Source organism: Chiloscyllium plagiosum, unplaced genomic scaffold (assembly GCF_037043375.1).
Source record: "Chiloscyllium plagiosum isolate Xiang-an unplaced genomic scaffold, Cpla_swu_hap1 HiC_scaffold_2, whole genome shotgun sequence".
Classification (NCBI taxonomy): Eukaryota; Metazoa; Chordata; class Chondrichthyes; order Orectolobiformes; family Hemiscylliidae; genus Chiloscyllium; species Chiloscyllium plagiosum.
The window spans coordinates 67,515,025-67,542,798 of NW_028270140.1; the positions used below are offsets into that span (position 1 = coordinate 67,515,025).

The following is a 27,774-nucleotide window of genomic DNA, read 5'->3' on the forward strand; positions in this document are numbered from 1 at the left end:
GAAAATGGGAGAAAATCTTACTTTAATTATTGGAATAATTTTGATTTTTCTCTCTCTCCACCTCTCCCAGACTGTTTTACTGTACAGTTGATTAAAGTTTGTGCTGTTTTATGTACAGATGAACAGTCTGCATTGAATGAATGGGATTAATATACTGGCAGGGAGATTTGCTAGAGCTGCTTGGGAGGATTTAAACTAGTAAGGTGGGGGGAGTGGGACCCAGGGAGATAGTGAGGAAAGAGATCAATCTGAGACTGGTACAATTGAGATCAAAGGTGAGTCAGGCAGGGTCAAAGCAGAGAACAAGGTAGGACTGATAAATTAAAGTGCATTTATTTCAATGCAAGAGGCCGAATAGGGAAGGCAGATGAGATCAGGGCATGGTTAGGAACATGGAACTGGGATATCATAGCAATTACAGAAATGTGGCTCAGGTATGGATAGAACTGACAGCTTAATGTTCCAGAATACAAATGCTACAAGAAGGACAGAAAGGGAGGCAAGAGAGAGGGGAGTGGCGTTTTTGATGAGGGATAGCATTACAGCCCACTTAGGGAGGATATTCTTGGAAATACATCCAGGGAAGTTATTTGGGTGGAACTGAGAAATAAGAAAGGGATGATCACCTTATTGGGATTGTATTATAGACCCCGAATAGTCAGCGGGAAGTTGAGAAACAAATTTGTAAGGAGATTTTTGTTATCTGTAAGAATAATAGGGTGGTTATGGTAGGGGATTTTAACTTTCCAAACATGGACTTGGGACTGCCATAGTTTTAAAGGTTTAGATGGAGAGGAATTTGTGAAGTGTGTACAAGAAAATTTTCTGATTCAGTAAGTGGGTGTATCTACTAGAGAAGGTACAAAACTTGACCTACTTTTGGGAAATAAGGCAGGGCAGGTGACTGAGGTGTCAGTGGGGGAGCACTTTGGGGCCAGCGGCCATAATTCTATCAGTTTTAAAATAGTAATGAAAAAGAATAGACCAGATCTAAAAGTTGAAGTTCTAAATTGGAGGAATGCTAATTTCGATAGTGTTAGGCAAGAACTTTCAAAAGCTGATTGGGTGCAGATGTTCATAGGTAAAGGGACGGCTGGAAAATGGGAAGCCTTCAGAAATGAGATAACGAGAGTCCAGAGACAGTATATCCCTGTTAGGGTGAAAGGAAAGGCTAGGGAATGATGGATGACTGAAGAAATTGAGGGTTTGGTTAAGAAAAAGAAGGAAGCATACGTCAGGTATAGACAGGAGAGATCGAGTGAATCCTTAGAAAAGTATGAAGGCAGTAAGAGTATACACAAGGGAAATCAGAAGGGTAAAAAGAGGAGATGAGATAGCTTTGGCAAATAGAGTTAAGGATAATCCAAAGTGTTTTTACAAATACATTAAGGACAAAATGGCATCTAGGGAGAGAATAGAGCCCCTCAAAGATCAGCAAGTCAGCCTTTGTGTGGAGCTGCAGGAGATGGAGGAGACACTAAATGAGTATTTTGCATCAGTGTTTACTGTGGAGAAGGACGTGGAAGATATAGAATGTAGGGAAATAGGTGATGATATCTTGAAAAATGTCCATATTACAGAGTAGGAAGTGCTGGATGTCTTGAAACGCATAAAAGTGAATAAATCCCCAGGACCTGATCAGGTGTATCCTAGAACTCTGTGTGAAGCTAGGGAAAAGATTGCTGGGTCTCCTGCTGAGATATTTGTATCATCAATAGTACAGGTGAGGTGCCAGAAGACTATAGATTGGCTAACGTGTTGCCACTCTTTAAGAAAGTTGGTAAGCCAGGGAACTATAGAGTGGTGAGCCTGCCATCGATGGTGGGCAAGTTGTTGGAGGGAATCCTGAGGGACAGCATGTACATGCATTTGGAAAGGCAAGGACTGATAGGGATAATCACCATGGCTTTGTGTGTGGGAAATCATTACTCACTAACTTGCTTGAGTTTTTTTGAAGAAGTAACAAAGTGGATTGATGATGAGGGCAGAGTGGCGGACATGATCGATATGGAGTTCAGTAAGGCGTTCGACAAGGTTCCTCATGGGAGACTGATTCGCAGGGTTAGATCTCATGGAATACAGGGAGAACTAGCCTGAGCGCAGAACTGGCTCAAAGGTAGAAGACAGAGGGTGGTGGTGGAGGGTTGTTTTTCAAATTGGAGGCCTGTGTCCAGGGTAGTGCCACAAGAATTGGAGCTGGGTGCACTGCTTTTCGTCACTTACATAAATGATTTGGATGTGAGCATAAGAGGCATAGTTAATTTGCAGATGACACCAAAATTGGAGGTGTAGTTGACAGCGAAGAAGGTTACTTCAGATTACAATGGGATCTTGATCAAATGGGTCAATGAGGAGTGACAGATGAAGTTTAATTTAGATAAATGCGAGGTGCATTTTGGGAAAGCAAATCTTGAGGGATTTATACACTGAATGGTAAGGTACTAGGGAGTGTTGCTGAACAAAGAGACCTTGGAGTGCAGGTTCATAGCTCCTTGAAAGTAGAGTTGCAGGTAGATAGGATAGTGAAGAAGGCGTATGGTATGCTTTCCTTTATTTGTCAGAATATTGAGTACAGGAGTTGGGAGGTCATGTTGCGGCTGTACAGGACATTGGTTAGACCAATTTTGGAATATTGTGTGCAGTTCCAGTCTTCTTCCTATCGGAAAGGGTTCAGAAAAGATTTACAAGGATGTTGCCAGGGTTGGAGGATTTGAGCTATAGGGAGAGGTTGAATAGGCTAGGGCTGTTTTAAAGCATGAGGGGCATGGATAGGGTAAATAGACAAGGTCTTTTCCCTGGGGTGGGGGGGGGGAGGGGGGAGTCCAGAACTAGAGGGCATATGTGTAGGGTGAGAGGGGAAAGATAAAAAAGAGATCTGAGGGGCAACGTTTTCATGCAGAGGGCAGTGCGTGTATGGAATGAACTGCCAGAGGAAGTGTGGAAGCTAGTACAATTACAGTATTTAAAAGGCATCTGGATGGGTATATGAATAGGAAGGGTTTGGAGGGATATGGGCCAGGTGCTGGCAGGTGGGGCTAGATTGGGTTGGGAATATATGGTCGGCATGGACGGGTTGGACTGAAGGGTCTGTTTCTGTGCTGTACATCTCTATGACTGTATACTAGCTTTCGGAGTGCTGCTCCTTCATCAGGTAGCTATCTGGCGAAGGATCAGTGCTCTGAAAGCTAGTACTTCCAAATAAACCTGTTCAACTATAACCTGGTGGTGTATGATTTTTATCCCCGTCTCAGGCTGGCTGTAGTGCTCCAGTGAAGCTCAACGCAAACTGGAAGAACAGCAACTCCTTTTCATCTTTGGGTCTGTGCAGCATTCAGTGTTCAGTATCACGTTAAGTCATTTTAGGGTCTGAGCATCTTCCCCCATGTACTTACCCTAAGCCCACACACCAGACTTTGTCCTCACATGGGCTGCTACTGCAAACAACACATTGTCAGCTACTAATGATTCCCATTAGCAGCTATTCATTCTCCCAGGCTGAGCTTTACACATTAATTGTTCAGCTCAAGTGTTTTTCTCTGTCTCTGGGCTGCATCTCCACTATTGTTCCTACACCTGCCCCCCAGGCCCCACGCCATCTTCAGCATGTTTACCATCCTTTTCCAAAGTAAAATTAATTCAATGACCTTAGTCATTAATGCTGCTTTCTCTCCACAGATGCTACCAGACATGAGTTCTTGCAGCAATTTTTGCTTTTATTCCTGATTTCCAGTGTCCACAGTACTTAGTATTTTGTTTAAGGTCTTGTGTAGCTTGCAGCGTCTTGGAAATCGAAAGATAATGGTAGACCTACACTTAAAGTAAAATCTTAGATCCATTATCCATGAGAGCTGAGATTGGGAGTAGGTATTGGAAGATGACAAACAACTGGGTGATATCTTTAGCTGGGAAACTAGAGCCAAAAAAATTACAGGGAGAAAGTGAGTACTGCAGATGCTGGAGATCAGAGTTGAGTGTGTGGTGCTGAAAAAGCACAGCAGGTCAGGCAGCATCGGAGGAGCAGGCGAATTGACGTTTCGGGCTTAAGCCCTTTTCTGATGAAGGGCTTATGCCCGAAACGTCAATTCGCCTCCTCCTCAGATGCTGCCTGACCTACTGTGCTTTTCCAGAGCCACACTTTCAACCCCAAAAATTACAGAAATCCTCCATTAAAAAGCAGCTAGTCCTGTTGCAATTTGAGGTGTGGCTTTGAGCATGCTTCCTGTTAGAAACTGGAGCAGGAAATGTTTGGAGACCAGAGTGGTTTCATCTTTTAAGTCACCTCTCAGGAGTTGCAAGGAAGTCTGTACTGCAGCTGTCAAATCTGGACTCATGAGGTCACTAAATAAATTGGAGGGAAGCTTAGCCAAAAGTTAAAGGAAGTCCTGTGAAATCTTGTGCCTGACTAAATAACGAAGCACTGAAGAGAAATCAGAGTAAGGTTTCGTAATATACTTTTTGAGTTGGTCCTAGAAAAAAGTGAATGAATCTTACAATTTTTTTTTTAAGATAACCCTCTTACCAGAACTACAGCTAACGCAAATTAATTGTTTATCAGAAACCAAGCATCTCAACTGCAGTTGACCTTTAAAGGTTTAATGATAAAGATTTCTGCAGCTGGACTCATGAGTGTCATATAAGATCAATAGATCACTGAACGAGCTCCTGTTCAAGATGGAGAATACAGTACAAATGTTACCTGTCACTTGTAATGCTAGTTTAATGTTAGCTAGAGTTCACTAGCTTCTTGATCACAAAGCTCTAAATGAGACCAGAGCCTTCAAAATCATCAACAAACTGTCTCAGTCCTGATATTATGATTGGAAGAAAGGCTATTAGTGAAGTAGCTTGTTTTTGTGAATTCAACAGTGCTGTTGTGAAAGATTCCCCAGCAATATCCCAGGGCTGTGATGATTGACTTCTAGTAACCACAACTGATGACTGCAATGGAAGTTTTTCCTTTGACTCCATTGATCTTTGTTATGAAAGGATTCCAATGAGCCATACTATATTGAGTGTTGCCTCGATGTCAAAGATAGCTACTTGTGTTCCAGCATTTGAGCTGTTGTATCCATGTCGAGATTGAGGAGTTAAGTGAGACCTGTACCTGACTGGTTCTGCTAGAATGCAATGTGATGACCATTTTATGGGTTACTGGTGAATAAGTGTTGCTTCATGGAAAAATTACAAACGACTATCACTTTGCTGATGATTGGAACGAGGTTGACATGGTAGTTATTACCCAGTTTTTATTTTTCTCCCTTTTTGTGGATGTTGTCATTTGTACAATGGTCAATTTTATCTTCTATGGGATTAAAGTAAGCTTAAAGTGTCTGCATATTGCTATATTACATCTTTTGTCATCTTTCTTGATTATAAGTGAAAAGTTATATCCCCTGAATGCAGTGACCAGTAATTCCCTTATTATTGTCAGATGAGAGCAAAACGACATAGTATAATCATATAAGCAGATTTCCAAATTTATAAAGATGCTATATAAAGCAATCTTCTACCTGCTTGAAGTCATGTGAAGATGTTAGGTTTCCACTTGAGTGAGAGTTTCTTTAAAACAAAACCAAATCTTGAGAATTGGAAAACATCCCTGGACATCTTCAGAGCTGAAAATGTATTGCTGGAAAAGCGCAGCAGGTCAGGCAGCATCCAAGGAACAGGAGAATCGACGTTTCGGGCATAAGCCCTTCTTCAGGAATGAGGAAATACCCGATACGTCGATTCTCCTGTTCCTTGGATGCTGCCTGACTTGCTGCGCTTTTCCAGCAACACATTTTCAGCTCTGATCTCCAGCATCTGCAGTCCTCACTTTCTCCTGCACATCTTCAGCCAGGCCTATCACAACTTATGGTTTAAAGGAAAATAATTAAATTGGTTTAATTGATGCAAAGAGGGAAATAGTAGGATGAAGGAAGAAGCTTAACTCTTGCACTCATATGTTTGCTTAGAGTTGCCTTAAGTAAATACGAATGGAATAAAATGGATGGGTAAACTAAGAATCACCTATTGTATAAAATGATTTTATTGTATCCTCTTCGTGATTGCAAGAATCTTCCTAGAATATGGGAGTAATGTTCTGCTTTACAAAAACTTAGGCCTTCTACAAAATTGTTGATGGAACATATTTTTAACACAAAAGGGCCTCTCTGCTACATGAATAATGACATGCAGAAGGATTATTATTTGAAATTTAGTCTATCGTGGAAAATCGTAGGCAAGACATTCTACAAGTACATGTTACCAATAATGCTGCTTGTTGTGTAGATGCAATGATTGCTATTATTTTTAACGTATTGATTTTTTTTTTTAATTGAAGGAGTATTTCTTTGATCCAGAAATTCTGACTGAGGGGAAGTTAGCTCCAAATGACCGATGCTGCAGAATTTGTGGGAAAATTGGTCATTTTATGAAAGACTGTCCCTTACGGAGAAGGTGAGTTAAGTTCCTCCTCAGTGGAGTCAACCTAAATATGTGTAGGTGAATCTTAATTTTTGAAGCCTTAATTCTATTTCAAAAATTCTGACTCATTGTATGAATTGCAGAATTTTGCAGCACAAAAGGAATCTTTAAATATTTATTAATTTTTACTTTTTCATGCTTCTGCCACCAATAATATGTAATGAAGCATTCTATCTCTGAACAACCAACATAGATTTGAAACCAAAAATGGGTTCTCTTCCATTTTTGGTGATGATTTTAATTCTTGACCCATCAAACTGGAAAACATTTTTCCCTATTTCATTTATTTTTAAAGTGCATTCTGGAAGTGTGATTGACATTGACATGGTTAACATTTATTGCTGGTTCTGAGCTAGTTCCTTGAGCAGGTTGTGGTTAACTGTAAGTGAGTAGTTTGCTGGTCTCTTCTGAGGGTAATTCAGAGGCAATCACATTCCTGAAGCATTCATGCTAGACAGTGTAAAGATCACACGTTTCCTTGCCCAAAACCTGTCCACTATCTACGATAGACAAGTATGATGGAATATTCTCCACTAACCTGGATGGGTGTTGCTCCATTAAACCTCAAAATTTGACACCCATTCAGGACAAAGCAGTCCTCTTGATTAGATACTCCATCCACCACCTTCAACATTCACTTCCATCAACAGACAAACATACAGTGCAGGAGAGTGTGCTATCTACTAGATGTACTGCAGTAACTCACCAAGGTTCCTCTAACATTTTCCAAATCCACAATCTGTACAACCATCACCTACAAGTTCCTTTCCAAGCCACAGACCATCCTGATTTGGAGCTAGACCGCTGATCTTTCACTATTGCTCGAACACAGTCATTGAGATATGCAGCACGGAAACAGACTCTTCGGTCTACCTTGTCCATGCCGACCAGACATCCCAACACAATCTAGTCTCATTTGCCTGGCCCATATCCCTCTAAACCCTTCCTATTCATATTCTCATCCAGATGCCTTTTAAATGCTGTAATTGCACCAGCCTGTCACTTCCTCTGGCAGGAGGAAGAGAGTAAATCTTCTGGCACTTCCTCTGGCAGCTCATTCCATACATGCATCACCCTCTGTGTGACAGCTTGCCCCTTAGGTCCCTTTTGTATCTTTCCCCTTTCTCCCTGAACCTATGCCCTCTAGTTCTAGACTCCCCTATACCAGGGAAAAGACCTTGTCTATTTATCCTATCCGTGCCCCTCATAATTTTATAAACCTCTATAAGGTCACCCCGTCAGTATCCAATGCTCCAGGGAAAACAGCCCCAGCCTATACAGCCTCTCCCTATAGCTCAAATCCTCCAACCCTGGCAACATTCTTGTAAATCTTTTCTGAACCCTTTCAAGTTTCATAACATCCTTCCAATAGGAAAGAGTCCAGAATTGCACACAATACTCCAAAAGTGGCCTAATCAATGTCCTGTACAGCCACAACATGACCTCCCAACTCTTATACTTAATACTCTGACCAATAAAGGAAAGCTTACCAAATGCCTTCTTCGCTATCCTATCTACCTGCGACTCCACTTTCAAGGAGCTATGAACCTGCACTCCAAGGTCTCTTTGTTCAGCAACACTCCCTAGGACCTTACCATTCAGTGTATAAGTCCTGCCAAGATTTGCTTTCCCAAAATGCACCTCTCATTTATCTAAATTAAACTCCATCTGCCACTCTTCAGTCCATTGACCCATTTGATCAAGATCCCATTGTAATCTGAGGTAGCTTTCTTTGCTGTCATCTGCAAATTTACTAACTATACCCCCTATGTTCACATCCAAATAGTTTATATAAATGACAAAACGCAGTGGACACAGCACCGATCCTGGTGGCACTCCACTGGTACAGGCCTCCAGTCTGAATAGCAACTCTCCACCACTATCTTCTGTCTTCTACCTTCGAGCCAGTTCTGTATCCAATTAGCTAGTTTTCCCAGTAATCCATGAGATCTAACCTTGCTAATCAGTCTCCCATGAGGATCCTTGTTGAACGCCAAATTGAAGTCCATATAGATCAGGTCTACTGTTCTGCCCTCATCACTCCTGTTTGTTATTTCTTTAAAGAACTCTATTAAGTTCATGAGACATGATCTCCATGCACAAAGCCATCTTGACAATCCTAATCAGTCCCTGCCTTTTCAAATACATGTAAATCATGTCCCTCAGGATTCCCTCTAATACTTACCCACCACTGATGTCAGGCTCACCGGTCTAGTTCCCTGGCATTTCCTTACCACCTTTCTTAAATAGTACCACATTAGTTACCCTCCAGTCTTCCGGCACGTCACCTGAGAATATCGATGATCTCAATGTCTCAGCGAGGGGCCGAGCAATCACTTCCCTAGCTTCCCAGAGGGTACACCTGATCAGGTCCTGGGGATTTATTCACCATTATGCGTTTTAAGGCATCCAGCACGTAACATGGATATTTTTCAAGATGTCACCATCTATTTCCCCACATTCTGAATCGTCCGTGTCCTTCTCTTCTCCACAGCAAACACTGATGCAAAATACTCGTTTAGTGTCTCCCCCATCTCCTGCAGCTCCACACAAAGACCGACTTGCTGATCTTTGAGGCGCCCTATTCTCTCCCTAGTTATCCTTTTGTCCTTGTAAAAATACTTTGGATTGTCCTTAACTCTATTTGCAAAGCTATCATGTCCCCTTTTTGCCGTCCTGATTTCCCTCAAGTAAACTCCTACTGCCTTTATTCTCTTCTAAGAATTCACTCAATCTCTCTTGTCTATACCTGACATAGGCTTCCTCCTTTTACTTACCCAAAGCCTCAATTTCTCTTGTCATTCAGCATTCCCTATACCTACCAGCCTTTCCTTTCACCCTAACAGGAATATACTGTCTCTGGACTCTCGTAATCTCGTTTTTGAAGGCTTCCCATTTTCCAGTCGTCCCTTTACCTGTGAACATGTGCCTCCAATCAGTTTTTGAAAGATCCTGCCTAATACCATCAAAATTAGCCTTCCTTCAATTTAGATCTGGATTATCCTTTTCCATCACTATTTTAAAGCTAATAGAATTATGGTCGCTGGCCTCAAAGTGCTCCCCCACTGACACCTCAGTCACCCGCTCTGCCGTATTTTCCAAGAGTAGGTCAGGTTTTGTACCTTCGCTAGTAGGTACATCCACATACTGAATCAGAACATTTTCTTGTACACACTTAACAAATTCCCCTCCATCTAAACCCTTAAAGCTATGGCAGTCCCAGGCTGTGTTTGGAAAGTTAAAATCCCCTACCATAACTACCTTATTATTATTGCAGATAACTCCTTACAAATTTGTTTCTCAATTTCCTGCTGACTATTAGGGCGTTTATAATACAATCCCAATAAGGTGATCATCCCTTTCTGATTTCCCAGTTGCACTCAAATAACTTCCCTGGATGTCTTCCCAGGAATATCCTTCCTTAGTACAGCTGCAATGCTATCCCTTATCAAAAACACCACTCTCCTCTCTTGTGCTCCGTTTTGTCCTTCCTGTAACATTTGTATCCTGGAACATTAAGCTGCCAGTCCTGTCCATCCCTGAGCCATGTTTCTGTAATTGCTATGATATTCCAGTCCCATGTTCCGAACCATGTCCTGAGTTCATCTGCCTTCCCTCTTGCATTGAAATAAATGCAATTTAATTTATCAATCCTACCTTGTTCTCTGCTTTGTTCCTTCCTGCCCTGACTGTTTGACTCACTCCCTTTCCCACCTGTACCAGTCTTAGATTGATTTCTTTCCTCACTATTTCCTTGGGTCCTACTCTCCCACCTTACTAGTTTAAATCCTCCCAAGCAGCTCTAGCAAATCTCCCTGCCAGTATATTAGTCCCCTACTAGTTCAGGTTCAATCCATCCTTCTTGTACAGATATTATATCAGGAGAGATTCCAATGATCCAAAAATGTGAATCCTTCTCCCCTGCACCAGCTCCTGAGCCATGCAGTCATCTGCTCTATCCTCCTATTCCTACTCTCACTAGCTCTTAGCACCAGGTGTAATCCAGATATTCCTCCCCTCAAGGATCTCTTTTTTTAAAATTCCTGCCTAATTTTCTATATTCTCCCTTCAGAATCTCATCCTTTTCCCTTCCTCTGTCTTTGGTTCCAATGTGTACAATGACCACCTGGCCTCTCTCCTCTTTGAGAACATTTTGCACCCACTCCGAGATATCCTTGACCCTGGCACCAGGGAAACAGCACACCATTCTAATTTCTCGCTGCTGGCCACATCGTCTGTTTGTGCCTCGGACTAGAGTCCCCTGTCACGATCAATCGCTTGGAATCTGACATATTCCTCATTGCATTAGAGCCTGTGTCGATACCAGAAACTTGGCTGTCCATTTGAGGGTCCATCACCCCAATATTTTCCAGAACAGCATACTTGTTTGAAATGGGGATGGCCATAGGAGACTCCTGTCTGCTACTCCTACCTTTCCTGGAGTTAATCCATCTACAAAGTCCTGGAAATCCCTACCCTACAGTCCTGCTGGTGTTCCTACATGCCAAGGACTTTACTGGTTCAGGAAGCATCCAAAGGATTAAAGTGGTTCAAAGAAGGCAGCTCAACACCTTTTCCTCCAGGGCTATTAAGTATAGGTAATAAATGTTAGTTACATCTGCATCCCATTAATAAGCAGAAAAGTAATGTTCTTCACATAAAACAGATGTATTTTTTTGAATGCAGTAGCTCTTACTGACTTTTTATTTCCAAGTTTGTTTTTTTGAAATTAATTGAAATGATCAAGCAGCCGTAGTAACACCCAAATTTGTATTTTCTGTGTTATTAGATCAGGCCTCTGAGTTACTGTCACAGAAACACAAGCATACCCTCCATAATTTTGAATCCAATAAACCTCTACTAATCTTAACAGGGAGTCCTGGTGTCTTCAGTTCTTTCCCATAACTAAAACCTTTTATTTCTAGCATGCTATTGAATCTCTTCTATGTATACCCATGGCCATGACATCTTTTTATAGTAGAATACAAAACTGGCCACAGTATTGTTATTATAGCTCAACCCTTGCTTTATTGTTTGAGTTCCAAATTGAAGTATTAGTGAAGGTTGCTGGAAAACAAGAATCTAAGTGGATTAGAAGAGCAAAATACCACATGAGATGATAGCAAAAGCAAACAAATCACTAGAGTTCACTTCCTACAGGGATGAGATTTTTAAAGAATGTTAGATTTATATTGAACTTCGCACACATTACACATGAAGTAGTATGAATAGTCCTGGTCGCCACACTATTTAAAGGTTATTCAGAGACTGGAGAGGGTGCAAAAAACACATACAAAGTGATACTAGAGATGAAAGATTATATTTATTGGGCAAGGATGAGTAGGCTATTGAAAAAAGTAGAGCGAAGAGCAACTTCAGAGATTTTTAAAATTATAAAAGGTTTTGATAAAGAAGACATGAAGAATGTTCCAGTTGCAGGATAAAGGTAAACCAGGAGCCAACGGTGTAAGACCGTCATTAGCAAACCAAAAAGGGGAAGGGGTTCAGAAGAAACACCTTTACCCACAAAGAAGTGACCATTTGGAATCATCTACCACAGAGGATGGTTGAAGTAAATAGGGCAGATATTTTTCAGGGAAAGTTAGATAAGCATGTGAGGGAGAAAAGAACGGAGGATTATGTCTGTTTCATTGAGGAATAATGGGAGGGGTCTCATGGAGCATAATCACGAGCATGGAATGATTGAGCCAAATGTCCTGTTCTTCTAAGTTAATAAAATAATCTGATGTTATAAAGTGCAATATGTTGTATTCAATAAAACTTTAAATACAGCTCTTAATTTATGTATGGGAATCTCCACACTCAAAGTGATACATCCCAGACTTCTGCCCTAAGTATCTAATCCTGAACCCTTCTGTTCTGTCATCCTACCCTCTGCCATTTCTAGCATTGAAATCTAGAAAGTAGGCGCAGGAAGTAATCGAACCCACACCACTATTCGATCTGACAGAACCAGTATCTCAACCCCACCAGATCCCTTAACACCTTTAGCTTTGAGAAATGTGTTCATTTATTTGTTAAATATGTTTCAGTAACTTCACCTCCACAGCCTTCTCTGGCAGAGAATTTCATATGTTCACAACCCAGAAATGAAGAAATTTCTCCTCATCTCAGTCTAAAATGGTTTGCCGATTTCCTGAGACCTCATTGGTCAGGGGAAGTATTACACATTCAGTCTGTTTAGCCCTAAAAGAATGTTATATGTTTCAATAGAATCCCCTCCTTCTTCTAAACTCTAGTGAGTACATGCCCAGTCAATTCAGGCTCTCCCCCTATGACCTGCCATCCCAGTAATCAGCTGATGACCATTTGCTGCTCTTCCTCTATGGCAGATATACATTTTTTAACTTATGGATTGCGCACAATTGCACTCCATGTGTTCTCACCAAAGTCTGCTCAATTACAATAAGGGCTTATGCCCGAAACATCGATTCTCCTGCTCCTTGGATGCTGCCTGACCTGCGCTTTTCCAGCAATACATTTTTCAGCTCTGATCTCCAACATCTGCAGTCCTCACTTTCTCCTACAACTACAATAAGACTTACCCTGTACTCAAACCTTCTTGAAATGCTGCCCCTGCATGCTTGCTTTCAATGGCCAGTATACAAGGGCACCCAGAGTTCTTTTGTGGGTCAGTGGTAATGTCCTGCCCCTGGTCAGAAGATGAGGGTTCAAGTTCTACCTGAGCCTGAAATGTTTCACAGCATGTTTAAATGGTTTGATTCAAGATACCTGCAAAGACACTTACATTGTTTGTTACCTATCATCACTATATAAATAATACTCTGCCATTTTTCTTGTCCTCTCTCACACCACGTCCTACCTCCCCCTTGACCACCACCCTACCATGGCCCATCAGGCCAAAATCACTCGCACTGTCTGTGCCCTCATTACCTCTGTTGGTCTCCCCTCCACTGCCTCCAATCTCATAGACCCCAGCCCCATACTGCCCGGTTCTACCTGCTACCCAAGATTCACAAGCCCAAATAAGTTGGGCCGACCCATCGTCTTTGCTTGCTCCTGCCCCACCGAACTCATCCCATCTTACTTCAACTCCACCGTCTCCCCGTGGTTCAGGCACTTCCCACCCACATCCGCGATACTAACCCATGCCCTCTACCTCTTCAGTAACTTCCGGATCCTTGGTGCTTTATCTTCACGTTGGATGTGCAGTCCTTATACACGTTCATACCCCACAAGGATGGCCTTTAAGGCCCTCAGCTGTTGCTTCTCCAACAGACCCATCCAGTTCCCCTCCATCAATACTCTCCTCCATGTCACCAAACTAGTCCTTACCCATAATAACTTTTCCTTTAACTCCTCCCATTTCCTCCAAATCCAGGGGTGACCATGGGCGCACTGATGCACCCCAGCCACACCTACCTCTTTGTTGGCTATGTCGAACAGTCTTTCTTCAGTACCTCAACTCTTCTGCCATTACATCGATGACTGCATTGGTGCTGCATCCTGCACTCAGGTTGAACTGGAGCAGTTCATTGACTTTGCCCACAGTGCCCCCCTACCCTCAAATTCACTTGGTCTATCCTGGACATCTCCATCCCCTTTCTTGACCTCTCCATTTCCATCTCCGGCGACAGTCTCCAGACAGACATTTACTATAAACCCACAGACTCTCTTAACTATCTGGACTACACCTCCTCCCACCCAGTATCTTGCAAGGACTCCATCCCGTTCTCCCAATTCCTCTGTTTCTGCCGCATCTGCTCAGGTGAGGAGACATTTGACTCCAAAGCATCCCAGATGTCTACCTATTTTGAACAACATGCTTTTCCTTCCCTCTATCATCCAGACAGCCCTCCGCCACCATCTCCATTCCCTGATCCACTGCTCTAACCACTCCTCCTCCCCAAACATAATAAAGACAGGGTCCCCCATGTCCTCACCTACTATCCCACATCCAATCATCATCCTTAAATACTTCTGCTAACTCCAACTAGACCCCACTACCAACAATACCTTGCCCTCCCCACCCACATCTCTGCCTTCCGCAAAGACCATTCCCTTCACCAATCCTTGGTTCATGCCACTCTCCCTACTGACCCCCCAGAACCCCAGGTATCTTCCCCTGCAGCTGAAAAATTGCAAAATCTGCCGGCACACACACCCCTCACCTCCATGTCAGACAGAGGTTCACCTGCCTTCTTCCAACCTAATTTAGATTAGATTAGATTACTTACAGTGTGGAAACAGGCCCTTCGGCCCAACAAGTCCACACCGACCCGCCGAAGCGCAACCCACCCAGACCCATTCCCCTACATTTACCCCTGCACCTAACACTACGGGCAATTTAGCATGGCCAATTCACCTGACCTGCACATTTTTGGACTGTGGGAGGAAACCGGAGCACCCGGAGGAAACCCACGCAGACACGGGGAGAATGTGCAAACTCCAGACAGCCAGTCGCCTGAGGCGGGAATTGAACCCGGGTCTCTGGCGCTGTGAGGCAGCAGTGCTAACCACTGTGCCACCCACTTACTGCATCAATTTACTGCATCAAGTGCTCCCGATGTGGTCTTTTCCACTAGGGAATGCTTCGCCGAGTATCTCAGCTGGGCCTGCAGGGGCTGACCAGACCTCCCAGTCGCCGCCCATTTTAATTCCCCTTCCCAATCCCTTTCTGACATGACCACCCTTGACCTCCTCCATCAGAGCGCACATTGGAGGAACAATACCTCATGCCCGCCTGGGCAGCCTACAGCCTGGAAGACTCAACATTGAGTTCTCCAATTTCAAATAACCTCCCTTCCCAGCCCCTCCCTCTCCCTTCCATTCCTCTGATTGACCCTTCCTTCCAGCCACCAACTGGATTCATTTCTCCCATTGGCCAACCAGGTTGTACCCTCTACCTGTCTTCACCCATTCCCAACTCACCACCCTGCCTCCCCACCCCGTTTATCTGCAGTTCCCCTTACACCTACCCCCAGTCCTGAAAGAATGGTACACCTGAAATGTTGACTTCTCCACCTCCTGATGCTGCTTAGCTTGCTGTGTTCTCCCAGCCTCCTGCCTGTCAACCTTGGATTTCAGAATCTGCAGTTGTTTTGTCTCTAAAAAAATTCTTTCTTAACTACCAAAGTGGACAACTTCATTTCTATCCATGTTAAACTGCATCTGCCACGTATGTTCCCACTCATTCAACTTATCTAAATTGCCTTGAAATGTCTTTACATCCTCACCACTTGTACTCCCATCTACTTTTGTGTCATCAGCAAATGTAGAAGTATTGCACTCTATTCCCTCATCCAAATCTTTGATGTACATTGTGAATAGTTAAGGTCCAAGCACTGATCCCTGTGGTAACCCACTTGTCAGTGCTTTCCACTGCAAAAATGAATAATTATTCATACTCTGTTTTCTGTTTGGCAAGCTGATCTTAATTCATTCACCTCCTACCAAATGCTCTATTCCCGAAACGTTGATTTTCCTGCTCCTTGGATGTTGCTTGACCTGCTGTGCTTTTCCAGCACCACTCTGATCTAAACTCCAATCTCAATTCATGCCAGTACATTGCCCCTGTTTTCATGTGTTTTGATTTTGTACCATAACCTCTTATGTGGGTCTTTATCAGATCCACCGGACATCGTCTGTTATACTAATTATGTTCCCAAGAAGCTCAGGTAGGTTTGCCAAATATGATTTCCCTTTAATAAATCCCTGTTGAGTTTGTGTAATATTGTTTTTTTTAAATGCCTATAATCACATCCTTTAAAACAAATTCCAGCATTTTTCCATCCAGTAATTTTCAGCTCACTGGTCCATAATTCCCAGTTTTCTCCCTTTTTTCGAATAGTCAGTTAACATTTATCACCCTCCAATGTGACGGGACTGTTGCACATTTTTGTCATCTTGGAAGATAACATCCAAAACAATCACTATTTCCATGGGTATCTCTTTTAATATTCTGGAATGAAGATTATCAAGTCCTACGGATTTATCAGTTTTCAGTTTAATTACTTTTTCCAGTTTTTTTTAAAAAAACGAATACTAATTTCCTTCAAATACTCCTTCTCAAAATATCTCTGCCTCACTAGTGCTTCTGGTAAGTGATTTGTGCCGCCTTCTTTGGAGACAGAACAGAAGTATTGTTTAATTGCACTGCCATTTCCTTGTTTGCCATTATCAACTCAAATTGTAAGAGGCCTACATTTGTCTTCATTATCTTTTTTTCTTTTTACATACATATAGAAGCTTTTATGGTCTGCTTTAATGTTCCTTGCAAGTTTGTTCCCAACCCCTACTTTTCCCCTCTTAACCAATCTCTTGGAGCTCCTTGACTGAATTCTATTTTGCTCTCACTATTAGGCTTGCTACTTTTTTTGAGCAAGTTTGTACGACTGCTTTTTGGATCAGGTATTTTAGGTCTGTGATTTTTTTTGTCATTTAAAACTGGATTTAAACCTGGAGTACTCTGTAAAATAGTGGTTACTATCAAAACCCTAGAAGCAGTAAGGTTGTGGTGGGGGTTGCAGGGAAAGGATGTGTGGCGATATGGCTGATCCTAGTGTCAGAGGGGAGAGCTTTGTGTTAGTAAGTATTCTTCACCTTCAAACACAGCGATAGCAAAAGAAGCCTTTTGATCCATTGAACAAACAAAAATGGCTTGATATTTGTATCAGATCCCAGTCAGTGGCAAATTTGAGAATAAAAGAACTATGAGCAGGATTAGGCAATCATAACCTATCGAGCCTGCTCTGACATTTAGTATGATCATAGCTGGTATCGTCTTTTCTGCTCTCCATAATGTTTCAACTCATTACTAATTAAAAACGTATCTGCTTACATTTATGCAGTATCCTGGCATCCTCGTCACTTTGGGTAGTGAATTCTACAGATTCGCGAATCATTTAATTTACACATTTGAAAGTTTCACCACTGAATTTAATTCCCAGTGCAGGCAAGACACTTAGACTCATTTAACAATACAAAAAGTATTTTATCATTCAGTAATGTGAACAATTTGACACAAGGTAACTGTCCGTTATATACTACCAAATTAGCAGTTTGAAACTAGTGGAGAAGTTGTTATTGTCTCCTGTACAGATTTGATGTAAACTTGTAATATTTTGGAAGAATTAGGTCATAAAGGCTAAAGATCTTTTTCATTCCGGCGAAAGTTATGGTCATAAAAATATTTGGCTTATTCCCTTAAAGTCTAATGAAGCTTAGCTTTTCAAAATTACACAGTAAAACCACAAAGTTGATGTTAAGAAGGAACATAGAAAACAAATAAAGGTAAACTATTCAAAGTTTGTGCGAAGATTTGTAGCTCGGGTGCTCGTTGTTGTGGTTCTGTTCGCCGAGCTGGAAGTTTTTGTTGCAAACGTTTCGTCCCCTGGCTAGGCGACATCATCAGTGCTTGGGAGCCTCCTGCGAAGCGCTTCTTTGATGTTTCCTCCGGTGTTTATAGTGCTCTGTCCCTGCCGCTTCCGGTTGTCAGTTTCAGCTGTCTGCTGTAGTGGTTGGTATATTGGGTCCAGGTCGATGTGTTTGTTGATGGAGTTTGTGGATGAATGCCATGCCTCTTCGCACAAACTTTGAACACTTACGGCTGAGAGACGCTGAGACAAGCCAGGAAATGGGAATCCTGCGCTAACCGACTAAGCGCCACATACGAACAACTCCGGTTCCTACATGAATGCCGAAAGAATCGAATCCTTCCACAATGTGTCAGATACAGACCACCAGTCAACAACCCACAAGCCAGGGAAACAGCCAAGCAGAACGGATTCAGGATGATCCAGGTAATGATCACAGACGCGCACAACCGACTTCACAGATACAGACATGAAATTGCGCGCCAAAAGTCGTTAATTTCAAAAACCAGGAATCAGGAATGGACCCGGACCATAGAACAGGCTGTCACCATAGGACAGAACAGGACAACACACCGGAAAAAAACGGCACTAAAAGAAAAAATGGCCAAACTAACACACAACAAAGAGGACACTACAACACACACCGGGTTAAAAACCTCTCCCACACTCATCTCACAGACACGGAAAGAACAATACTGGCCAAGGGACTCAACTACAACCACAGGGACGCCAAGACAGCAGACTTCCTAGCAGCACTAGAATGCACACTCAGGAACAATGGACTGACAGAAGAGACACAACAAACAGTGAGACAAACGTCGTACCCATGATAATAAGGAAAAGACAAACACATAACCTCAACACCAAGGAGAGGGAAGCACTGAAATCACTAAGAACCTAGAGGCATGGCATTCATCCACAAACTCCATCAACAAACACATCGACCTGGACCCAATATACCAACCACTACAGCAGACAGCTGAAACTGACAACCGGAAGCGGCAGGGACAGACCACTATAAACACCGGAGGAAACATCAAAGAAGCGCTTCGCAGGAGGCTCCCAAGCACTGATGATGTCGCCTAGCCAGGGGACGAAACGTTTGCAACAAAAACTTCCAGCTCGGCGAACAGAACCACAACAAGGTAAACTATAACACTCTTAACACATACATTTAGCAACCAAAAATGCATATCAAGAATTTGAGCAACTACTTCTCACAATTTTCTATCCATTTATTTTGATAGGTTATGTCCCACAACACATCAACACCACACAGTGCCCCGGTTCCTAAAATTCATATCTGTCCTGCAAAATTCTTTGCTGCTGGCACTGAAGAATAAAGCTTATGCCATAAACTCTTGATTTTTGTCATTCAGATGGCTAATCTTTAAACATAGTTCTTGCTATTTTAAATGTTTCTAATTTAGGCCATAAAGGTAAAATCTCTCCTTCTTCCGTTCACTCTATTTGTTCTACAGTGTATATTTTCTTTTTGTTTACAAAGCGTTGTTGAAAGTGCAATGAGATGTGAAAATTGATCATTTGAGCAAGCTAACTGAGGAACTGGAACCTACTCATGAGTGAATGCCGTTAAGGAAAAGGAAAAAGATAGTTGGAGGAAAAGATACCAACTTTAACACTTCTATGAATTAATTGCAATGACTGTTACAGTTGTACAACTTTTAGAGTCATAGAGTCAGCACGGATACAACTCTCCCGCACCGACCAGATATCCTAAATTGATCTAGTCCCATTTGCCAGCATTTGGCCCGTATCCATCGAAACCCTTTGTATTCATGTATCTATTCAGATGTCTTTTAAGTATTTTGTACCTGCCTTCACCATTTCCTCTGACAGCTCATTCCAGACACGCAACCCTCTCTGTGTGAAAAAATTGCACCTCAGGTCTCTTTTAAGTCTTTCCCCTCTCACCTTAAACCTATGCCATCTAGTTTTGGACTTCTCTACCCAAGGAGAAAGACCTTGACTATTTACCCTATGCATACCTGTCATGATTTTATAAACCTTGACAAATCACCCCTTAGCCTCTGATGCTCCAAGGAAAAAAAGCCCCAGCCTTTTCAGTCTCTCACCATAGCTCTGAACTTCCCAGCAACATCCTTGTAAATCTTTTCTGAACCTTTTCAAGTTTAACAAAGTCCTCCTTATAGCAGGGAGACCAGAATTGAACAGTGTTCTGAAAGTGGCCTCACCAATGTCCTGTACAGCAACTCCTATGCTCAATACACTAACCAATAAAGACAAGCTTGTCAAACACCTTCTTCACCCTGTCTATCTGTGACTCCACTTTACACCTCCACTCTCTAGGTCTGTTTGTTTGGCAATACTCACCAGGGCCCTACCATTACCTGTACGAGTCCTGTCCTGGTTTGACTTACCAAAATGCAATACCTCAAATTTATCAAAACTAAACTCCATCTGCCACTCCATGGCCCAATGGCCATCTGATTGAGATCCCATTGTACTGTGAGATTAATTTCTTCATTGTCCATTACACCACCAATTTTGGTGTTCTTCTCTAACTTCTTAAAATTAGAGAAATCTGGATGAAGGATCAGAGCTCAAAATGAAAGACAGTGAAGATTAAAAAGCTGAGGAAGAAGATTCTGGAGGAGTGTTCTATCTTTGCTTAAATCTGTTTTTTGAATTTTCATTGTTTTAGATTTCATTGTCATAAATCACAGAATCATCTAACAAAGAAGGGGATGATGTGCCAGTTATGATTCTTTGAAATAATTATCCAATTCTTTCGTACTGTTTTCCTCCAGCCCTGAATGTTTCCTTCATAAGCGGTTATCCAACCCCATTTCGGAAATTACTTTTGAATTTGTTTCAGGTGCCCTTTCAGATCATAAAAAGAAAACTCATTTCCCGTACCCCTCAATCTTTTCCAATTGTCTTAAGTTTATGACCTCTGTTTACTGATTCTCTGCCAATCAAAATAGTTTCTCCTTATTGCCACTATCCGCAGTTCTGTGTGATCTCCTTATTTAATCTTATCAAAACCCCTCAATTTTCAACACGTCTGTGAAATCTCCTGTTAATAACCATCCCTGCTCAAGAGTAACAATCCCAGGTTCTCTCTAGTATTTCTGTAAAACTGAAGTTCCTCATCCCTCATCATTCTGGTAAATCTCTTCTGTAGCCCCTTCAAGGGCTTGACTGCCTCTTAAATTGTGATCACCAGAATTGGACACTAGCAAAGGAAACTTCCTGTCACAAACTCCATATACTAGATCATTCAACAGGGCATTGAATAATTATTTGGATAGTAACAGTGTGCGGGGTTATCAGGAAATAATAGGAGATCTGCAGTAGGTACAATGGGCCGAATGGGCTTCTTCTGCACTGTAATAATTCTGTAAATATATTCAACAGTAACAAGTTGTTGTTTCCTAACAAAGCACTCTTGAAAAATTCATTAACAGCAAAACAAGACAACAAAATCTTGAGGATATTAGATCCAAATCAGGATTCATTGACAAATTTCAAAAATCCTTTGAAACCAATGCAAAAAGAAAACCTGAAAACAAAGAATCCCCAAACAGGGAAGTGACAAAGCTGCACGGAGAAGGTTTAAAGGATTTTCCAGTTAAAGAAGAAGAATTATACGCAGAGATTCGTGCACTGAGGAAATTAAAGGAAGATCGAGCAACAAATGAAGTTCTCAGGGACAGAGCTTCCAGGCCATATCCAGAACAAAGGAAGAAACAGGAGGACAGAGAGAAATGTTGCTTTGTCTGTGGGAAGGAAGGACACATCAAGAAGGAATGCCCTCGTCACAAAGGTACAGATTAAATACTGAAGTTTAGATTTAGCTATTATTTATTAGGGGCTTAATTCAAATTAGTTATCTTATTTTGTTGTTCTGCATTACAGCTAAAAAATTCAATAGAAATCAGTGGAATACTTTTTTTTAAATCAATAGTAATACACCTTCAAGGAATATTTAAGAAATATCTTTAATTTATAATGCTACTTCCCTGACTTTTGAATTTGCATATGTTTTGCAGGTTTAACGAGCACTGAAATTGTTGCATCCTCATCATCCAGTGTTGGAAATGAATACGCCAAAGTAAGGCAGAGAATAAATGATGTGTGACTGATTACAAATTTGCATTGATAATTTAAAGTGTCAGATATCTGAACGTCAGTTTAATGTTTTTAAACCATCATCTATCTAGTGGAACAAAAAAATGAGGGGTGGTTGAGGTAAGAAGGAGAAATAAAGTTTGGTACTTGAGCGTAACTTACCTGTTGACTAATTCAGACATTTTTATTTTTAACGCAGAAGGAGAAACGAAAACAAAAAGGATTCTTAAATTCTCAACCAGGTTTGGAAATTTCAGTACTATATTTTTCACATTTTTTCATAGATGTGGGCTTCACGGGCAAGAAAAATATTTGTTACCTATTTCTAATAACTATGAAGATTGAGTGACTTGCTTAGCCATTTCATTTAAGAGATAACTATATCGCTTTGGGTCTGGACTCCAGTGTAGACTAAGTGAGGATGGCAAATTTTGTCTTTTAAAGTGTGTTAGAGAACAAGTGGGTGTTGAAGTCACCAATATAGAGACTTGCTTTCAAATTTAAATTAATTCGTTCCAATAATTCATTATATGAATTCGACTCCCACCAGATGCTCAGTTGAACCGGAGACCACATCTCTGTGGTTTGGTAATGGGAAAGGTCCTTTCACTCCTTGCAGCAACTTTCATCGCCGTATGTGAAAGTTTCAGAAAGGTGTAAACCAAAAACGAGACTGACTGACTAAGTTTCTAACTTTTGATTAAGTGTTAATTTCAGCTCAGGCTATATTTGTTTATTGCACACTGGTTTCATGAGCTTGGTTAAGTGACCATTGTGGCCATCTTAAATCCGTTTTTATACCTTTCTTAAACCATTTCAGTGCATGTAGATGGGGGTCTGTTCTCCTTTCTTTCTGAAGTCAGTTATCAATTCTTCTTCAGTTTTATGAAAATGATGTTGAAAATGGATTATGCTTACCATTATCATGATAGCATGTGGATGCTTCATAAAATTGTCATTGCTATCTCCACTTCAAGTCAGACCCCTGCTCCCGAAAGATTCTGGAAAGGAGATTTGGCTGCTTCTCTTTACTTAATCCATTTCCTGCATCCAAGGTCTTTAAATAAGTGGCCACAGAGATCGTAGATACATTAGTTGTAATGTTCCAAAATTCCCTTGATTCTTGAGATGTCCTGACAGATTGGAAAAAAATGTAAGTGGTAGTATCATGGCATTTAGAATATGAATATACATTCAGATAGAATCAACATCATTTGGTGAATAGGAAATTATGTTTGAAAAAATTTATCCAAGTGCCTTGATCATGAAACAAAGAGGGCAAATAAAATAAAATAATCACTTTTCTAAAAGGGTCACAAAAATGTCACATAAAAGGTTAACAAGCAAAATATTGGCTTATGGAGTGGAAATAATAAATTTGTTTTGATAGAGATTGGTTAATGAACAGGATGCAAAGTGTGGGCATAAACCTGACAGGCATTGAATAATGGAGTACCAGATTAGATTAGATTCCCTACAGTATGGAAACAGGCCCTTCGGCCCAACAAGTTCACATCAACCCTCCGAAGAGTAACCCACCCAGACCCATTCCCCACATTTACCCCTGACTAATGCACCTAACACTATGGGCAATTTAGCATGGCCAATTCACCTGACCTGCACATCTTTGGATTCTGGGAGGAAACCGGAGCACCGGGAGGAAACCCACGCAGACACTGGGAGAACACGCAAACTTCACACACAGTCGCCTGAGGCTGGAATCGAACTCGGGTCCCTGGCGCTATGAGGTAGCAGTGCTAGCCACTGTGCCGCCACAAACTTGCCTTCTCTGAGGACTGAACTCAGGACCTTCAGATTATGAGACTGACGCATTGCCTACTACGCTAAGTTCGATATCATTAGCATATATAAAAGTTTTATCCAATGATTTCAAAGATTATAACTTGGAACACTGTGCTTGTAAGCCAATAATGCGAATACACTGAAAATTCATAAGGATCAATGCTGGGGCTTAGGGTGCTTGCCGTCCATATACTGATAAATTGGATGAAGGGAAAGAATATAATGAATCTAAGTTTACTGATGATACAAAGCTAGGTGGAATGGTAAGCTGGGGAGAGGTGTTGAATGCTGCAAACAAAGACAGTTTAAATGAATGAGCAATAAGAATGCAGATGGAGAATAATGTTTGGAAGTGTTCAGTTATTCATTGTGGTTGTAAGAATAGAAAAGCAGGACTTTTTTTATAATTTGTGGAATAGGTTTTGATGTACACAAACACTTGGATGTGCTCATACAAGGAACACAAAGTCAGCGTGCTGACGCAGCAAGCAATTAGAAAGGAAAATTGCATTGTCTTTATTAGAAGGGGATTGAAGTATAAGATTCAAAAAGTTTCAGTCTCCATATTGAAGACATTACCATAAGAGTTCACTCATCCGGTTCCAGAGATGAGAAAGTTGTCATATGATGAGAAGCTGAGTCATTTGGGTGAGAATGAGAGGTAATCTCATTGAGTCAGACAAGATTCTACAGGGGCTTGATGAGGCAGACACAGAGATTGTTTCCATTGGTTGGGAAATCTAAAACTAAGAGCACAGTCTTGGATAAGAAACCATTTATTTAAAATTGAAATGGCAAATAATTACTTAATTGAAAGGTCTGTGAAATTCTCTATTCTCTAGGATTGTTATGCTCTAACATGGAATATATTTAAGGCTGGAGAAGATAATTTTGCTCTCGGAATCAAAAATATGGGGAGTAGGCAGGAAGGTAGAGTTAAAGGCTAAACTCAAGTTAGATACTAAAGCAGACTAACCATGAACAATAAATGTTTTGTAGAACTTGTACCTTCTAAAGATCACAAGAAATAAGGGCAGAAGTAGAAGTGGCCAAACTCCACAATAATGATGCTATAAGGAGCAGTTGGCTCAAAAGGTGAAATATTTTATGATATCTTGTGATTTATATTCTAATTCTGCAAATATTTCTTGTGATCTTTAGAAGGTACAAGTTCAACAAAATATTTATTGTTCCTGGTAAGTGTGCTTTGTTGCTGTAAGGTGGTTGTGCTTTGGTGCCTTATCTGGATAAAAGCTGGAACTCCACTCAGGTGGAGGCAGTCCTTCAACTGAGCAAAACCAGCAAGGTTTTATTTAGGAATAGGAAGTTTCTGTTACCAATTTGACTTCCCACTTCATCGATGCTAAGAGCTCTATGTGAAGGCAGAGCCCTACTCCCAGATTTCCCATGTTTCTCAGTAATCAGTTTGATGTAATAGTATATTTTCATACTTTATTTAATATTTGACATTTGTGAATGTTTTTCTAAGAAAATAAACCTCTCTGCTTACAGGCCTTAGTAGTAAATTCTCAACAAGTTCCTCAACTCAGGGAAGATCAGCACATAAAAGGACCCAACTGGAATGAATTTCAAAGGAGGCTGAAAACATTTGCATTGTAGCTTTTATTGGATTGTGATCTTTCTGTGCAAATCCTCTGCAATTCTGTCATAGTTATGGCAATCCAGTAATTGTTTTAAGCTTGTTCTTGAGGGAATAGAGAGATTTTTGTGTTCCATAAAATGTTGTCATAATGAGATCCCTGTTCTTATTGAGTTTAAATGAGTAATGTTTTTAATTAGATCACATTTTTTGTTCAAAGTTATGTTTGTGTTGATATGTGTAAATTTCTAGCCTTATTCTTTTGACCAATCTGGCATCTTTTCTTTCCAGTAAACCAAATTACAGCTTAACTTTATGCAAATGAAACAGATAAAAAGGTGGCATCTTAATTATTAAATTATTTTAAAGCAATTAACATAATGATAAAGTTCAGTCTAGCATGAATCTTATTACATAGAATGTTGCATTTATGTTCATTCTTTAGAATTTTATTTTGTTTTGTTTAAAAGTGCCATATGTGTGTATTTATCAAAGTGAAAAGTTTGTACAAAAACTTGTTTGATAATAAGAAATATCACAACAGTGATTCAAATGTTATTTAATTACTATAGATGTGAATGATAGAAGAAATGTATCATTGTTTCTAAATAATAAAATCACTTGTGAAAACATTGGTAATTTCGCAAAGCTAAATGGATGGATTTTATTTAATTACATTCGTATCTTGAATTTTCTATTCATTTACCTTGAACCATGAATTACACCCAAAAAGCAAATAACTTGAATTATTGTACCAGTGATATTTTTTAAATGTTGGTTTTGGAAAGAAAATGCATCTGAAAATTGTACAATAACATGTTTTATGTAATCCACTGAAGTCACATCAGGAGAAAGGAATCTTGAATATGCTTGATACTGTATGTTGCTTTTGAATAAATGGATGTTTTTGAGGATTTGCTACTCAAGTTGCCCACTGTTTAAAACAATGATGCTTGTGTAAAAAATGTTGACGGCTACCTTGTGTTTGTATATATGTGGTAAATATGCATTCAAAATCTCGACTACTGTACGTAAAGTCTTGTGGCAACACAAATAAAATTCATAGAAAAACTTACTGAGGTTTCTAATTGAGAGAGAAAAATGAAGTCTAGCATTTGAATTCTACTCACCACTTTTTATTTATCACAAACACTTAAGTATCTAAACTTTAATCATAAGCAATTTGTACCTATGTGAATATTGCATCGGAATAGAATAGAACACCTATAGTGTAGAAGCAGGTCATTTGACCCACCAAGTCCACACCAACCTTCCCAACTGGAACCCACCCCCACCCTATCCCTGTAAAGCCCATATTTCCAATTGCTGATAAACCTAGCCTACATATCCCTGGATATTATGGACTATTTAGTATGGCCAATCCACCTAAACCTGCAGTCTTTGGACTGTGGGAGGAATACGGAGCACCTGGACTAAACTCTGCCAAGCTTTGCAATGTACTGATCCTTAGAATGAGATGTGTGTCTCCCTTGGCTCATATGGAGTGAGAGAGATTTTCAGAGCTATGCGTGCTTTTCAAGGCAAGAAATGGCTGAGGCACTAAATAACATTCTGAAAAGGATGGTTGTTACAGTAGATTGAAAACTTTGCCTCTCTCCTCTAAAGAGACTGATAACTGGGAAAATATGGTCCATTCTAGTCGTATTTCAAATATTGTTAAACCCTTATGTCTGGAAGTTCTGAGGCACTTCGTCCTTCTGCCACAATTTCAGTAGCTGATCAATGAAGACCACATATATAGCTGTTGCTTTTTTTGTTGTTGTTCATAGGATGTGTGCATCACTAACAAAGTTGGCATTTCCTGCCAATCCCTAATTACTTTCAATAAAGTAGTGGAACTACTGTAGTCCATGCTGTAGCTAGGAACACACAAACCAGGGGCAGAAATAGGCTATTCGGTTCTTCCAGCCTGCTCCACCATTGCATAAATAATATTACAAATGTTACTCAATGCCTCATCTATGTCTTACCCTGAAAAATGCATAGCTCTGAGAATATACCTCACTCCATGTGAGGCTAAAGAAGATTGCAATCTTGTTCTTAGGATTGCAATGCTTTGCAGACAAATGAGCATGGCACCAAAAGTTTGTGTTTGAATTCTATGTTCCCAATTATATCCAATAACATTTAATTTCCCTGACGAACAAGAATCTATCTTAAAAATATTCAATGTCCCTACCTCCAGTGCCTTGTAAGGTAGAATGTTTCACAGTTCATAAGTGGAAAGGTGGCAGTTGGGCGGGGTTCAAAAAAAGAGTTGAGCCAATCACCTACCTTACACAATTCTAATAATATGTTAATTATTTTACTTTGGAATTGGAAAAATACGGTTTAAATTAGAAATTGGCTAATGATGGCAAATTAGAGATTATGGGAAACATTGCCATTATGGTTGATTTTAAAAGGTAT

At 40.7% G+C, this 27,774-nt stretch overlaps 1 protein-coding gene and 1 long non-coding RNA gene across 7 annotated transcripts in view; one reads left to right on the forward strand and one right to left on the reverse strand.

The window, feature by feature from the left end:
* LOC122561459 (terminal uridylyltransferase 7-like) overlaps positions 1-26,419 on the forward strand; it is a 90,111-nt gene extending 63,692 nt beyond the window's left edge. For all 6 annotated transcript variants that reach the window (XM_043713205.2, XM_043713213.2, XM_043713220.2 and 3 more), the window contains 5 exons: positions 6,326-6,441; positions 21,278-21,636; positions 21,863-21,924; positions 22,141-22,183; positions 25,257-26,419. In XM_043713205.2, coding sequence (XP_043569140.2) covers positions 6,326-6,441; positions 21,278-21,636; positions 21,863-21,924; positions 22,141-22,183; positions 25,257-25,330 — 654 coding nt within the window. In that variant the 3' untranslated portion in view covers positions 25,331-26,419. The remainder of the gene's footprint in view (positions 1-6,325; positions 6,442-21,277; positions 21,637-21,862; positions 21,925-22,140; positions 22,184-25,256) is intronic.
* Positions 1-27,774, reverse strand: part of LOC148151914 (uncharacterized) — a 59,000-nt gene that overhangs the window by 25,526 nt on the left and 5,700 nt on the right. Inside the window, exon 2 of the long non-coding RNA XR_015760499.1 lies at positions 22,860-23,074. This is a non-coding gene — a long non-coding RNA (uncharacterized LOC148151914). The remainder of the gene's footprint in view (positions 1-22,859; positions 23,075-27,774) is intronic.